The sequence below is a fragment of the Bicyclus anynana genome, chromosome 17 (assembly GCF_947172395.1).
Source record: "Bicyclus anynana chromosome 17, ilBicAnyn1.1, whole genome shotgun sequence".
Classification (NCBI taxonomy): Eukaryota; Metazoa; Arthropoda; class Insecta; order Lepidoptera; family Nymphalidae; genus Bicyclus; species Bicyclus anynana.
The window spans coordinates 2,224,895-2,240,781 of record NC_069099.1 but is presented as its reverse complement, the minus strand read 5'-3'; the positions used below and the strand labels follow the sequence as shown (position 1 = coordinate 2,240,781).

The following is a 15,887-nucleotide window of genomic DNA, read 5'->3' as shown; positions in this document are numbered from 1 at the left end:
TTGTCTTTTCGCTAAAAAAAACCTTTTTAATGTCTTTTACTTTAGTTTTATTTCATTCAAATACAAAATCTTATCCTTTACGAATACTCATCATGATTATTATTGCCCCCAATTAAAAAAATAAATAAATTACGAAATTTTTTTCACTTCATTATATTTAAGGTTTTTTGCTATAAGTTCACGTATTTATTATTGGTACAATATGCCACGTTCACAACAAAAATACAGCCCCAAGTTGCACCAACAAATGACTCGTATATGACTCCTGAACTTATTTCAAAAGGTCCTCATGAGTCATATGTGACTCATTGGACAGTGAAGTTGTTAAATATAGACTTTTGAAACATATTACAGCATATTATTTCTAAATTATTATTATTATTTTTTTTTTCTTGTATGGCCAATCTGCGATCAGTCCTAAGACTATAAACAAATATGTTGCGAGTGTCTTTGTCTTGTGGAGGTCGATCCTCATTAGGAGTCGGCGCTCAAATTATTATGAATTTATATTTTTTAGGGGGACAACTCATCAATTAAGCCGATTTTAGGGGTTTTTGACACAATCTTTAGGGATAAATATTTTGAAGAGTTGGTAGCACTGACGACGTCAAATATATTTCATTAATGATGTCTTGTCATGTCATTGTCAACCTTCATTTGACGTTTGTATTGTCAACTTTGTGGTGGGCAAATTAACATTATTTATTAAATTTAAAACTTTTTAAAAAACTTCAAATTATTACTCTACAAGTCTACAATCTACATTAGTACATTACCTGCTAAATAGAAAATTAATGTTATAGCAGTTAGACATCAACATTTAATTCGTGATACTCGTTGATAAACATAAATAAAAACAAAATAACAAACAAAGTGCTGTTAAAATTAACCTTGCTGTAACAAACAAGATGTCCATGCCCATGGACACCTCCACGTCTGTTCAAGAAACCGCACAGATGCAAGAAACATGTAATGCTACTAACGATAAAATTAAAACTGGCGCAGAAACTCCCGCAATGGAGACGGTGCATAACGAGTTTGCCGAGACACAATCACAAAACACCCAGGATTCGAAAGGTCGTAACTCTGTTTGTGATCCTATGAGTGTTTGTGGTCCGTATTCCAACTGCCCGTGTTCTTTGCATAGCAAGGCCAACGAAAGTGAGAACGAAGATGTTGATCTGCCATTGAGGAGAGCAAGTCTGATAGGATTGGAGGAAGATTGTGAAGATGATCCTAATGTCATGGTTGTCAAATCTGAGACTGTTGAAATATTGTCCCTAAGTAAAGGTAAAGATATTATTATATGTGTTCATTTGAAGCCGTAACAGTTCCACAGTACAGTGGCCAGCTCAGACCAATTATTGTATAGGACCTGCCTCGCTAAACGTTACTTTTCTGTCAAAGTATATGATCAACAATCTAATGCGATTATAAAAACTGTCTCTATAGAATCCATGTTAAATAGTTGTAATCGTGTTCGTCGGTTAAAGAGCTCTGTAAAAATACCTTTTTGTGCAATTGAATTGTGTAAAAAACGGGCAAAAACTTCTAGTTTAGTATAAGATATGTACCAAATCTAAGATTGTTTTCCTCAGAAAATGACAGACAATTTTGTTCGTGACTTTGAGTGTGATACAGGTCCTCCTATAATTGGTCTGAGGTGGCCAGCCTCATCACTGAGATGTTGTGTTACTGGCTGACTAGTGTCATACACTTTTTATACACAACAGACTTTTTCGACTAGTTGGAAGAGAACAGGATTAGTGGTCATATCTTTTTTAGGGAAGCAGTATGGCTATAAATGTATATTAGCAATGCCACAAATTGCTAAAAAATACTCTATACTAAAATATATAAAAAAAAAAAAGTAATCATAATTGCTTCAAAAGATTGTCAGATTCAATGATAATTTTATACTATAGATTGGTTATGTCCCTACAAAATCACTGCAAAAAGTGATCCGAATAATAGGCTACAACACTGAGTGCACACTTTCACAATTTTGTCTTTAATTCCATTATATATTTATGTATATATAGTTTTTACACTTCTTGAACACATAATTCGATATTATGGGTATTATTTGTTTCAATAATGTTCGTTGTTGACCACAACTAACATTGAGTTGTGTATAAATTTCCTATTTAATTTTTTTTATGCATATTTAATACAGTGTTACTAACACAGTATTTAATATTGTTGGTCAGATTTGTATGAATCTGCAAATTGTAAATATCTTTGTTATTTTTGTGTTTAGGTTTGAAATCTATACTAATATTATAAAGAGGTAAAGTTTGTAAGTTTGTAAGTTTGTCACATTTTTTAAATGGGGTAATCTTCGGAACTACTGGTCCGATTTTAAAAATTCTTTCACCAGTAGAATTCTATATTATCGGGGAGTGCTATAGGCTATATTTTATATTGGTATCATATATATTAGCCGAGTTATCACAGTTTTTGTCATACAGGTCGGACTGAAAATCCTCTTAAACAGACTCATTCGCATGCGCTGCCTTAACTATTGTGTAAAATTGGAATTAATGTATAGAGACTTTATGTATCTTTAAAAGTTCTATAAAAAAGTCCGCGACACCATATATCTATCTTCTATATATTAGCAGATATAGTACCTTTTGTGTTTTAAAAATTATTAATTTTATATACTTAGGTTTACGTCATTATTTATACAACTAAACTTTAATCCTTATTAAAATAAATTATTTAATAAAAATAAGAGGTAGGATGGGGGTAGGGGTAGGATGGGGGTAGGGTGTAGGTAAGGTAGGGGTAGGGTAGGAGTAGGTTTGGGGTAGGGTAGGGGTAGGGTAGATGTAGGGGTTGGGTAGGGTTGGGGTAGTGGTAGGGTAGGGGTAGGGTAGGGGTAGTAGTAAAGTTGACATCGAAATTTACGCGGACGAAGTCGCGGGCGTCCGCTAGTTCATATATAATTTAAGATGTCACATTGAATGTATGGATGCTAAAAAGGTATGAATTTTCATTAAACTACAATAAAAGAAATTTAAGTGATTTTAAGATTTTATAATCTTATTTATTTTGAGACAGACAATGTTTGTTTTTATGTATTTATTAGTTAATATTGATCTATACATATATTCAAACCTTGTCTCACTAGTCATCATCTGCATTCTCTTAGGAATATCTAAACAAGTTTATAATAAGCCTTTGTCTTATGGAAGGTGTAAAATATTATCATGTCAACCAATCTCAGACCAATTATCTAAGGACCTGCCTCACTAGATGTTAGCCCTTCGTCAAAAGTATATGATCACAATCTAACATGTTTATACAAACTCTATTTCATTGTGTTGAAATTACACATGTGTGTTTTATGATTTAAATTTATAGTTGTGTGTAGTGTATGTGATATATTTATTGGTCTTGAAAATTTTGGATGTGTGAGTTTACATTGTCCCCCCCATAAAACTACAAACAATTTTCTCGGTGAATTTGAGTGTTATACTAGTCCAAAGGTAATTGGTCTAAGCAGCCAATAAATTTGAGCAGTCCTCTTCATAGGCCTTCTGTAGAGATTTTCAGACACCACAGTTGAAAGCTGACTATATCTGTCTGTAGTTAACATGTGAATTGTAAATAAATTACAGAGAAAGTAAAAGCTGCAGTAAAATCCACAGTAGATGAAGATAACAGTAATACATCAAGATTGTCACAAACTGCTGAAAATGTTATAGTTAATTACCATAGACCAACATCATATCAAGTGCAAGGTAATTATTAAATATTCCTTACATTTAAAAAAATTTTCTTTATTACGCTATTCTATGCAAAACACTGCAAATTTAACAAAAAAGGTCTTCATACTTTTCACTGACAATGTTATTATAACATACATCAATTACTCATTAGTACCTAAACGAAAAATTGCTGTTGGTGCTATGTCAAATAGGCTCTTAAAGTTTGTTTTGGTTTTTTGACACCACATATGAATCAAACAATAGTAAGGACATAGGGTAGGATGTTATTTCTCGCTTTTTAGATTAATGCATTTTCAAAGACGAGAAGATGAAAAATTTAATTTTTTTGTTAAAAAGATTTCATTTTTCTTTTTTTGTGTGTCCTAGCATAGTAACCGCAAACGCCACACTATTGGCGATTTTATTAACTTATTTCACTTATTTTGATTATAACACGAAATTACTAAATTGATGTTCGTGAAAATTAAATGGGACCAATCTGGAAGTATTCTCTTTAAAACAAAAATAACACACATCAAAGTTGGTTTATAAATGACGAAGTTACGAGGTAACAAATATAAAAAAAACATGTGAATTGACAACATCCTCGTTTTTTTGAAGTTGGTTAAAAAGTAAAGCCTACTTCATTTCAATGTTCTAATGGGTTTGAGCTCTGTTGTATGGAAGGGAAGTTTTTAAATGTAATCACAGCACACAATGAAAGTGGTGATATAAGGTAGAAGACAAAAACACTCATAGATGAACAACAAATGTAAAGTAATAAATAAAGTAAATATTGTGTACCTGTTTGAAATAAGGTAATCAGTTGATAATATTACTTTACTAGCGGACGCCCGTGACTTCGTCCGCGTGAAACTCGATATAAACTTTCAACTATCATTCCCTACCCTACTCTACCCTACCCTAACATAATGAAAAAGTATGAAAATGGAAGTAGCATGGGATATATGCAATGATGAAGTGCAAAAGATTAAGTCTCTGTCTACCGAATGTGACATTCATTTTAGCCCAAGCCTTTTAAACTTTTTTAAGACCTATTATATGAGAGTGATTTGACAACTATTATCTAAATTCTAAACAATTGTACTTCTGACATGGAGGACATTACATCTTGAGCACTTATTTGAATATGAGTAACTCATGCATTTACTTCAATAATATAATATCTTAATAATATAAGTAGGTAATGCATACTCTTTACTAATATAGACTGCCAACAGCTCCCCATATTTGAGAGTGCAATCACATGTAAATTTCCAAATTTTTATTACAGTCACATCCACAATTGGGGAAGAAAACGGTTGTACATCAACTTCCATCCATTCTCTGTCACAAAATGTTGTAAATGATGTTGTTGTAGTAAATGATGGTGCTGAAGATAAAGGTCCAAAGCCTAATGAAGTGAATGGTAATTAATATTTTTCTAACTAATAATAATTTTTACCACGAAAATTTAATTTATACCTGTGATTCACAAACATTTAGCTGGAATGTCATGTGTGTATTACATGCAATACAAACAAAAAATCATTTTTTTACAATATAAATATACAGTATAATAATATGAACTAAAATAAAACCTTAATATATAAAAAAAAGTGTGTGTCAGCTCCGACGCATGAATAGAGTTTACTGTTTAAATAGTAACCAAAAAGTGTATGTTTGCCCCGCAGCGTACACTATGTACGTCTCAATACTTACGCCTGGAAAGTGAAAGGTGCAGGTGCAGCGTACGGTGAAAGGTGCGCAGAATAGGTTGCGCACAAAAAACGTGACGCTGTCATTCGTTCATCGAATTTTACTGCCCATATTTTTTCATACCAGGGGCTTTATATGAAAAATCGATTCTTGATTCAACTCTAAATCAAAAAGTTGGAAGAAACCAACCCTAGAAGAGACCAAGACAGTTATGTTACATAGGTACTATTCTACAGCCTTTCTTGATGTATACTGTTTACCAACAAAGAAATTAGAAATGAAGGTAGAAAACGCATGTCATTTCATTACTTATTTATTTTAAATTGTGTATGGTTTGTTTATAAAAAGTTATAAAAAATGTATTAATCATATCTAATTGTTCTAAGCTTATTAATCAAATTTATCTTCATTAATTTAAGAACATGTTAATTATAATTATTATTAGATGTGAAATGGCTACTAATTTATAACCTCATTTTTAATTTGTTTGTTGGTAAACAGTACTTTTTGAGTATGACTTTAGTATAGGTTAGGATTACATACTCTTTGGTATAGGTTCACACTTCGTAAATCATATTTGTAACATATCCTCAACAAAAGTATCCAGCCCCTTTATTTTTTTTACAGATAGAAGCAAACTTACAGTAACATACACAGTAGAGGAAGAAAGTAATGCATCAAGCTCTGCCCAATCTCTATCACAACCTATTGAAGTTGATGCAGATAATGAATATAATCTTTTTGCTGAAGATGTAGGCCCAAAGATTTATCAAGTGAAAGGTAATTAATAGCATATTGTGAATTTGAAGAAGTCTCTTTATTTTGTTATTCTATGCAAAAAACAACAAATTCCATTGAAAACTCTCTTAATCTAACCTAACTAAAAAGTTTAAATTCAAGAATACCAAAATAATAATATTATAGTATTTTAAAATAATATATCAAATAAATAAATACATAGAATTGTTTACAAAAACCTTTGTTATTGTATAACAATTTATTAATGTAAAATGTATTTTTATTATGAATTTTTACTGCAGGTAATATAGTAACACCACCAATAATAACAAAGAATTTAACTGAAGCGTTCAAGTTTTTACCCATTTTTGGGACGCCCAAAAACACAGCCGACCTGGACGAGTTTCAGACTGCCAAAGTTAGGGAGTATGTGGGTTGTGATCTCAGTGATGAAGACTTCAGCAAACTTGCTAAATTTTGCAGGTAATTCTCTGAAGCCTTAACCAATGTAATCATGCTCAGTGCACTGTCGTCGACAAAACGCCGGTAAATCCATGAAATACTTAGCTTTTTTTTTCAAGTTTTCAGTTAAATTCCCAGCCTGCATTTTAGAAGTTTTTGGTATACAGCCCCCGAGCCTCGAAAAGCATGTTAGACCGTCTGTCTTAATCATAGTCATTAACATCTGATAGTGGTCATGAAAAAAAGGGGAATGGCCACCGGCCCATACAACGCCGGCCCAGGGAACCTTCTGTATAAAAGTGTATGGATATATACCCCCATATAAAAGTATATGGAGATGAAAATATGATGTATAAATAAGTATTTAGTTAAATAATTGGCTTAGTAAAAATGTTGGGAAAACGGGAAAAGTTACTCCAATCTTTACAGCGATACTACTGTAAGGACTCGTCCTCTTTAATCCATCATTAAAGAGGTCTAAGGGCGGACGAGGTCGCCGGCGTCCGTTAGTTTATTCATATAGATTAGCTAGGTCCATTAAAATATTTCTGGTTTTCTATTAATCATTTTCAGTCCACACCATTTAAAAACGGGCAATGAGTTGAAAATGTCAAGCCGCAACCCCACGCAGGAGCCGCTGCCGGACCACATCATCAGCACGCTGGAGGCGGCCGACTTCGACGGCAACCTCAGGCTTGTGAAGAAGCTCAAACTCAGAGTGGACAAGGACGACCGCCACCTGTACGCCAAGAGGTTGAAGTATAGAGGGATGAAGTTGCTGCCTCTGCCACAGGTATTGTCTTTACTCCTTAAGAATCGATTTTTCATATATAGCCCCCGGTATGAAAATATAGACAGTGAAATTCGATAAACGAATGACAGTGTAACGTTTTAGTGTGCAACAAAAAAAAAGACATGGCAAATATTCTTTTTTTTTAAAAAAAAAAGCTCATTCTGCGCACATTTCACCGTGCACTACCGCGCGCGACCACACGCATGTGCACGCATGTGTGTGTGTTGGGCGCGCACGCCGCGACCTCCTGCTCATTGGTTGCGCACCTTTCACTTTTCAGGCTTAAAATATAAAAAAAAATTAAATTTTTTATCAAACAATCAGGGTTTTACTTACTCGTAACCAGCTATGATGATTCTATTTAAGAATTAAACCTTCTTCGTTTTATAATAGGCTAGTACTCGTAACAGACAAGAATTAAAAAAAACAAAATTACTTTAGCCCCTAGAGGCTGAAATGCTTGTTTAGCCCTGCTGTGGAGTGGTAATATGACAGTGTTTTTGAGCAAGAGTAGTGAATAGGTTACTTTTGTAAAATCCTTCTTGTTTTGTTGTAGAACGAAGACTACAAGATATCATTATCACCCCTGGAGCCCGGCAAGGACCTGGTGTTTCGCGTGCGCGTGTACCGACCCTTCTACTGCAGCAACAGAGATAGGCATGTGAGTATGCACAAAACACATGCAGTCTAGTCTAGTCTAGTCTAGCAACTTTCTCCAAAACTACAAGTACTATTCTAATTTTGATGCGGTTTTCAGAGATCGATTTGGGTTTGTAATTATTTCTGTAAAGTAATTCAGTTATTCAAAATATATTTTTTGGTACTGTTTTGTTTTCTGCGACATTGATTAATTTTTAAATTTGTTTTCAGAACACACGCCATTCGGTGTTCAGCAACGACATAGTGCTGCTGGGGCGGCAGAAGCTGACGGCGCTGCGCGACCGCCTCGTGTGCCCCAACGACCTGAGCATGCGCGTCGACGTGTCGCAGAACCCCGAAGACCAGCCCGAAACCACGGCCAAGGTACATCATCTCAGTCATCTGTCATCATCGTCAGAAATGAGGAGATCCGCTGAAGAAGAAAGTCGCCGAAGCTGAAGTGGCAATTCGCGGGTCCACATAGTATGAAGAGCCGATGGACGTTGGGGTCCCAAAAATATAATTGAGAAATCTGTTGTTACACAGCCGTCTGTCAGAGAGCACGGCAAGTCTTCAGTTCCAGTCATTATTTAACATCTGATAGTGATCGCTAAGAGTCAAAATATGTCGCTAACTATGGGCCTCACAAGAATGCTCAGAGTCACACAGCGGGCGATGGAACGAGCTATGCTCGGAGTATCAATGCGTGATCGAATCAGAAATGAGGAGAGCCAAAGTCTCAAAGTGCTGAAATGGTGACCCCGCAGTACAAAGCGCAGTGTTGGTCGACCCCTCACCAGGGGACTGACGACATCAACCGAGTGGCAGGGAGCTGCTGGATGCAGGCGGCTCAGGATAATGATGTTTGGAAGTACTTTCAAAAGGCTTATGTCCTGCAGTGAACGTCCCTCGGCTGATATTGATAAAATATTGTAATTTATAATATGTCATAATTTCAGGATTTATTTCCATCTGGGTTCCTGTTCATAAACAACGTGTTCTACGTGGACACGCGCGAGGGCTGCAAGGACCTCTCCGCGCCCATCCGCCAGTGGGCGCGGCAGCGCAAGCTGGGCGACTTCCCGCATCACGACATGGTGCAGGTGTCCCTCGACCAGCTGCTCGTCAAGCTGGGCCATCCTGAGGTGAGAGAGTAGACTTCCCGCACCGCGACATGGTGCAGATGTCCCTCTACCAGCTGCTCGTCAAGCTGGGCCATCCTGAAGTGAGAGAGTACACTCCCCGCACCGCGACATGGTGCAGGTGTCCCTCGACCAGCTGCTCGTCAAGCTGGGCCATCCTGAGGTGAGAGAGTAGACTTCCCGCACCGCGACATGGTGCAGGTGTCCCTCGACCAGCTGCTCGTCAAGCTGGGCCATCCTGAGGTGAGAGAGTACACTCCCCGCACCGCGACATGGTGCAGGTGTCCCTCGACCAGCTGCTCGTCAAGCTGGGCCATCCTGAGGTGAGAGAGTAGACTTCCCGCACCGCGACATGGTGCAGGTGTCCCTCGACCAGCTGCTCGTCAAGCTGGGCCATCCTGAGGTGAGAGAGTACACTCCCCGCACCGCGACATGGTGCAGGTGTCCCTCGACCAGCTGCTCGTCAAGCTGGGCCAACCTGAGGTGAGAGAGTAGACTTCCCGCACCGCGACATGGTGCAGGTGTCCCTCGACCAGCTGCTCGTCAAGCTGGGCCATCCTGAGGTGAGAGAGTACACTCCCCGCACCGCGACATGGTGCAGGTGTCCCTCGACCAGCTGCTCGTCAAGCTGGGCCATCCTGAGGTGAGAGAGTAGACTTCCCGCACCGCGACATGGTGCAGGTGTCCCTCGACCAGCTGCTCGTCAAGCTGGGCCATCCTGAGGTGAGAGAGTACACTCCCCGCACCGCGACATGGTGCAGGTGTCCCTCGAACAGCTGCTCGTCAAGCTGGGCCATCCGGAGGTGAGAGAGTAGACTTCCCGCACCGCGACATGGTGCAGGTGTCCCTCGACCAGCTGCTCGTCAAGCTGGGCCATCCTGAGGTGAGAGAGTAGACTTCCCGCACCGCGACATGGTGCAGGTGTCCCTCGACCAGCTGCTCGTCAAGCTGGGCCATCCTGAGGTGAGAGAGTAGACTTCCCGCACCGTGAAGCGGGGCCTCTTAAAGAACTTTCTAAAGTTTCGAGGCCCCATAAATTCGAGGCCAGTGGCTAAAAAATTGTATTAAAACTTGATACGTCACTGATGAAAACAGAACAAATTTGCGATTATTCGAATATTCCATCCTAGTATCCCTTGAGGAGTGTCTTCAAAAGAAGACAGTCTTAACTGCAGCCTCAGTTTTTAGTGGTCACTTTTATCCAAAAGAGATGAAAGTTTGTTGTCCATGCTGAGATGATATAATAATAAAATGATCGAAATCCGGCGAACAATTTGATTAACACATAATCCCCGATTTAGACCTTCCTACCTAGTAGGTGTCTAGAAGCTGTTGTAAATAACGTCGTAGGTAACTTTTCGGAGCAATTCTGAACCTTACGTGTTAATAAGGTCCTTGGTAACAATATTGGAATTTTCAGGTATATGTCCATCAGGGCAACTGCGAGCATCTGTTCACGTTCTCCGAAGTCCGGCTGCTGAACGCGACGGACCCGCTGCGCCAGTCCGTGTACCCCTTCCACACGGCCATATCGCAGAACCAGACCATATACTGCACCACGTGCACGGAGTTGGGGGCCAAATGGATCGTCACAGGTTGGTTCATTTTCTCCGAAGTGCGCTGCTGAACGCGATATGTAATAGAATTTTTTTTGGAAAGCTACTCTTGTATTTCTAGAAAATTTGACTTGAGGAATATGTCTCAAACGGAGAATTTCCACCAGACTTAACCACACTTATGGTTAAGTCTCACCAGAGAATTATAGAAAAAAATTAAGAAATTCTCTGGTGAGAATTTCTTAATTCTCTGCGTGTGTGAAGTCTGCCAATCCGTATTGGGCCAGCGTGGTGGACTATTGGCCTAACCCCTCTCATTCTGAGAGGAGACTCGAGCTCAGCAGTGACCCGTATATGGGTTGATAACGACGATAAATTGTTGGATGAGAATTACGAGCTTGAAATCGCGGGAATCTGCAAATCATTAATAAGCTAGTTACGAAAACTGTAATCCTAATACTAAAAAAATGTAACTGTAGTAATACTGCTAAACTACGACACAACACAAGAAAGCCGCGCGCAACTGTATAGACTTTTATCGGCATTTCGTGAATTAAGTAGTGGGAGCTTGTGAAGTAAATCAAGGTCGACACGAGAGATGGCGCTACTAACTGCTACTAATAGGCTAGTTGACATTTTTTTTAATGTTCTTAAATTTTATTGTTCATTATCGATCTAAAAAAAATATCATATTTTTTTGAAAAATTGCATGAAAATATTAATTTTCAATATTTTTTTGACAATACGTGCCAAAACGCTGTCAGCCATGATGGTCTATATTTCAATTGTTTCGTTAACTAATCCTTTACTTAATTAACGGTGCGTTTGACAAAAATATTAGTTGACAATTAGTTTGACGTTTAGTACATTAAGTAACATTGTGGCGTCACAAAATGGACGACAGCAATATTGACGCTAAAATTTAAAAAAAATACATGATTTTTAAATTAAGTTTTATAAGAAATCTTTAACTTTTATTAATTAATATGGATATATTTCGAATCCTCATTCCATGTATTACGAAATTAATATTACGAAGTTTATATTAAATTTGATATGATTCAACTACCCTATTGCTAAGCTTCTCTTTTATGTTATTTTATTTAAAAAAGTTTTACTTCAGGTGTGTGGTATTTTTTTTAATTATGGTACTATAGCTTGGCAAGTTCGTTCGTAACACTCCCGATAGTCCGCGCGGGCCGGGGGGTAGCGATAAATAAAAACCCACGACTGATGCACCTCACCTCCCCGCACGCACCGCGCAGTCTTTCCCCCCGTCGCCCGCATATAACTATGAATTTGTTGTGATACAGGGTGCTCCAGGGTGCCGTTCGACCCCGCGTTCTTCTGCGAGTCGTGCTTCAAGCTGTACCTGTACAAGGACGGCAAGAAAGTGTGCAACTTCCAAGCGTATTGCTACAGGGGCAACGAGATTAACTTGTTGAAGCCGATTTCATGAGACACAGAAGATACCTCATAATTACTACTAGTTGGTATTAGCTGACGTCGCGCGGTTCCACCCGCGTAGTTCCCGTTCCCGTAGGATAGGCTTCCTCGATTAATGGGCTATCAGGGCCCCCGTAAGGACTACTGGCGCCTGTGTGCGAAAAATAATTTTGGCGCTTCTTATGGCGTTTTGAATTCTCTTTTTTTAACCGACTTCAAAAAAAATGAGGAGGTTCTCAATTCGATGCGTTTTTGACAAAATTTTGAGTTTTTTTTTTTCAATGTTTGTTACCTCATATCTCCGTTTATCTCTTAATGAATTTAAAAAATTCTGTTTTTGTTCGAAAGAGATTGATATTTTATAATATTTAGATGTATTGATTTTTTGACGGCCTCCGTGGCGCAGTGGTATGCGCGGTGGATTTACAAGACGGAGGTCCTGGGTTCGATCCCCGGCTGGATTTTCATCCTCCTCCTAACAAGTTAGCCCGCTTACATCTTAGACTGCATCATCACTTACCATCAGGTGAGATTGTAGTCAAGGGCTTACTTGTAAAGAATAAAAAAAAGATTAATTATTTTTGTATTTTTTTTTGCAAACTTTGGGCACTAATGGATGGCGCATGTGTGCATTGCACACTTTGCACATATGGTAGCGGTACCCCTGTGGGCTATCTAACATTGAAAGTATTTTTTAAATCGGACCAGTAGTTCCTGAGATCAATGAGTTCAATCAAACAAACAAACAAACTCTCCAGCTTTATAATATTAGTATAGATTTGATTGTCGACGACTGCTTTAGCGCATTTGTTGCTGTATAGTGTTCTAGGTACAAAACTGCCTATAAAATGTCACTTTTGGGTTAATAGCTAACGCTACAAATGTAAAAAGACATTATTTTTGTGTATTTTTTGTAATTATTAAGTGGCTGTTATTATTATTAAGGTTATTTTGATTAAGAATACAAATAATTGTCTGTTTCTCATATCTGTGATTGATAAAATAAATGACTATTAACCAGTGATGTTATTATTTTTAAATTTAATTTTCATCATCTGTTGGCATTGATCTTCTATTAAAAAGTAAATGCACAATCAGCGACCTAAAAACGTCCCCACAAACGTCAACGAGCGCCAAACACAACTTCTTGACACTCAATTCAAGTAGTCGCATTTGCAAATTGAACCTTAAACTCAATCCTTAAGGTTGAATTTGCTCTGAATTTGGGATTTTATTGAATACCACTGGACGGATCGGGCTGAAATTTGGCATGCAGGAAGATATTATGACGTAGACATCTGCTGTAGAAAGGATTGAATGATGAATTCTACCCCCAAGGGGATACAATAAGGGATGAAAGATTGTATGAAACTGTCAATTTTAAACCAATTGGGCTGAGACTTTACATGCATAAAGCTACTATGACGTAGGTGTCCCCTAAGAAAGAATTTTGATAAATTCCACCCCTAAGGGGATAAAACAGGGGATGAAAGTTTGTATGGAGAGTCCTTCATTTTTGAGTTAAAGTTTTGAAGTTTTTTTCATAAATCATAAAAAAATACGAAATATAATGTGATTGAAAAATTTTTAAAACTTAATTGCCTCCTTTTTCGGTCTGGTTAATAAGCCTATGGGGCTTCGCATCACTAGGTTCTATGTTCGAATCCTTGGCCGGACCACAGAAAACATATGTACAAGCCGGACGATGATATAAGTACAGAGTTTTTCTCTCTAAGAAATTTTCAGTCTGAAGTTTTAAAATTAAATTGGTGGAGCTACGCCCCCCGGAGAGCACATTAAGTCGTCTGTAACGTCGTCATAATTTACTGCTTAAACCCGCCACCCTGCATTAGAGCAGCGTGGTGGGCTTAAACTACAATGCTCTCTCTTATAAATAACTGGCTAACGCCGCGCGGTTTCACCCGCGTAGTTCCTGTTCCTGTATGAATGCGGGGATAATAGCCTATAGTCTTCCTTGATAAATGACTATCTAACACTGAAAGATTTTTTTAAATCGGACCAGTAGTTCCGTTAGATTCGTTAGATTAGCGCGTTCAATCAATCAAACAAACTCTTCAGGTTTATAATATTAGTATAGATGATGATTTAAAGGAATAAGGTACACAACTATCGACGTTAAGTGTTACAAGTTCCTCACATCTATTTACGGAACCCTCAGTGGGTGAGACCGATTCGCACTTGCCAGTTTTTTCTGTTTACCACATAGAATCAGGTGGGATATCTCGTTCCATCTATTACAGGAATAATAATAACAATTGTACGAAGTGTCTGTGTGTTATTATCTATATTAGGACGACTAGTTGATGTCGCTCCGTCTTCATTATGTAGGTACGTGTGCGTTTGCTGCAAGTGACCAATTTGTGCAAGTGCACTATCTATAACTGGGAGTCTATTCTTGCACGACGCTGATTTGTTCCTAGACCACACAACGAGCGACCTCTGGCGTAGAGCAGGCAGGCCTGGATTAGCCTATAGGCTACCAGCAGACGCTCGCGACTTCGTCCGCCCTTAGACTTTTTTAGTCCGGCCCTCTCGCGTAATCCGTTCTTCGCTGATGGTGGATGAAAGGTGGCTAATTGTCTTCATTTCATTAAGTTTCATATAGTACCTAAATAACGAAAGTTATTTAAACGAATAGTACCTAATAACTAAAATTTGTCTACAATGTCGAGTTGTGTTTTCAGAAAGTGTAAAAACGTATAATATCTAATAGGATAAAATCGTTGCCTACTACTGGCCTGGTGGATATAGAGCTTAAACCCACGCTGCTTCAATGCGGGTTGGCAGGCTTAGGGTGATAATGGTTTTTTTTATTCTTTACAAGTTAGCCCTTGACTACAATGTCACCTGATGGTAAGTGATGATGCAATCTAAGATGGAAGCGAGCTGACTTGTAGGATGTAGGATGAAAATTCACACTCGGTTTCTACACGACATTGTACCGGAACGCTAAATCGCTTGGCGGTACGTCTGGTGGTAGGGTGGTAACTAACCACGGCCGAAGCTTCTGCTGCTGAAGCTGAATGAATTAGTTGTTGTTAATGAATGTTAAATTCATTAACAACAACTAATCAGTCAATGATAGTGACCGGGGCCGACGGCTTAACTTGCTCTCCGAAGCATGTTCTGTTCTGTGGGTAACACCACCGACTTACCGACTCCAGGATAAGAATTTCAAATGGAAATTTTAGGAAAGAAAAACTGCGTATCTCATACAGCCCGAATCAGGGTTTGAACCCAGGACCTCGTGATCCGAAAACACATAGGTTAACACACTAAAACACACTGGACCAACGAGGCAGTTAACAACAACCAACAACCCTTACAATAATCATCATCATTCGCAACCCATTTTCGACTCGCTGTGGATCACGAGTCTCCTCTCAAAAATGAGGGGTTAGGCTAATAGTCCACCACGCTGGCACTGGCCCAATGCAGATTGGATTGAGAAACTTCTCAGGTATGCAGGTTTTCTTACGACCTTTTCCTTCACCTTTTAAGGCATGAGGTATTTACGTAATTTCATAAAATGCACAACTGAAAAGTTGGAGGTGCATGCCCCGGACCGGAATCGAATTGACAGTGGTCATATCTAGTGGTGTATTACAGCTATCATGAACATAACCGCATTTTTTTTTTCTTTACAAGTTAGCCC

At 38.4% G+C, this 15,887-nt stretch overlaps 1 protein-coding gene across 1 annotated transcript; it reads left to right on the top strand.

The window, feature by feature from the left end:
• The first annotated feature begins 652 nt into the window (after positions 1-652).
• LOC112051274 (uncharacterized) lies at positions 653-13,235 on the top strand. The gene is made up of 11 exons (XM_052886397.1): positions 653-1,290; positions 3,627-3,749; positions 5,011-5,145; positions 6,063-6,215; positions 6,476-6,656; positions 7,209-7,428; positions 7,985-8,089; positions 8,299-8,451; positions 9,027-9,212; positions 10,630-10,804; positions 12,079-13,235. The coding sequence occupies exons 1-11, from the start codon at positions 909-911 to the stop codon at positions 12,222-12,224; spliced, it is 1,959 nt and encodes a 652-aa protein (XP_052742357.1). The 5' UTR covers positions 653-908; the 3' UTR covers positions 12,225-13,235.
• Positions 13,236-15,887: the final 2,652 nt, after the last annotated feature.

Bases quoted from the DNA above. Each gene is read 5' to 3' on its own strand.
- LOC112051274 (XM_052886397.1), top strand. From the start codon at position 909: ATGTCCATGCCCATGGACACCTCCACGTCTGTTCAAGAAACCGCACAG. The intron at 8,090-8,298 runs GTGAGTATGCAC...ATTTGTTTTCAG, and splicing joins GCAGCAACAGAGATAGGCAT to AACACACGCCATTCGGTGTT. The intron at 10,805-12,078 runs GTTGGTTCATTT...GTTGTGATACAG, and splicing joins GGCCAAATGGATCGTCACAG to GGTGCTCCAGGGTGCCGTTC.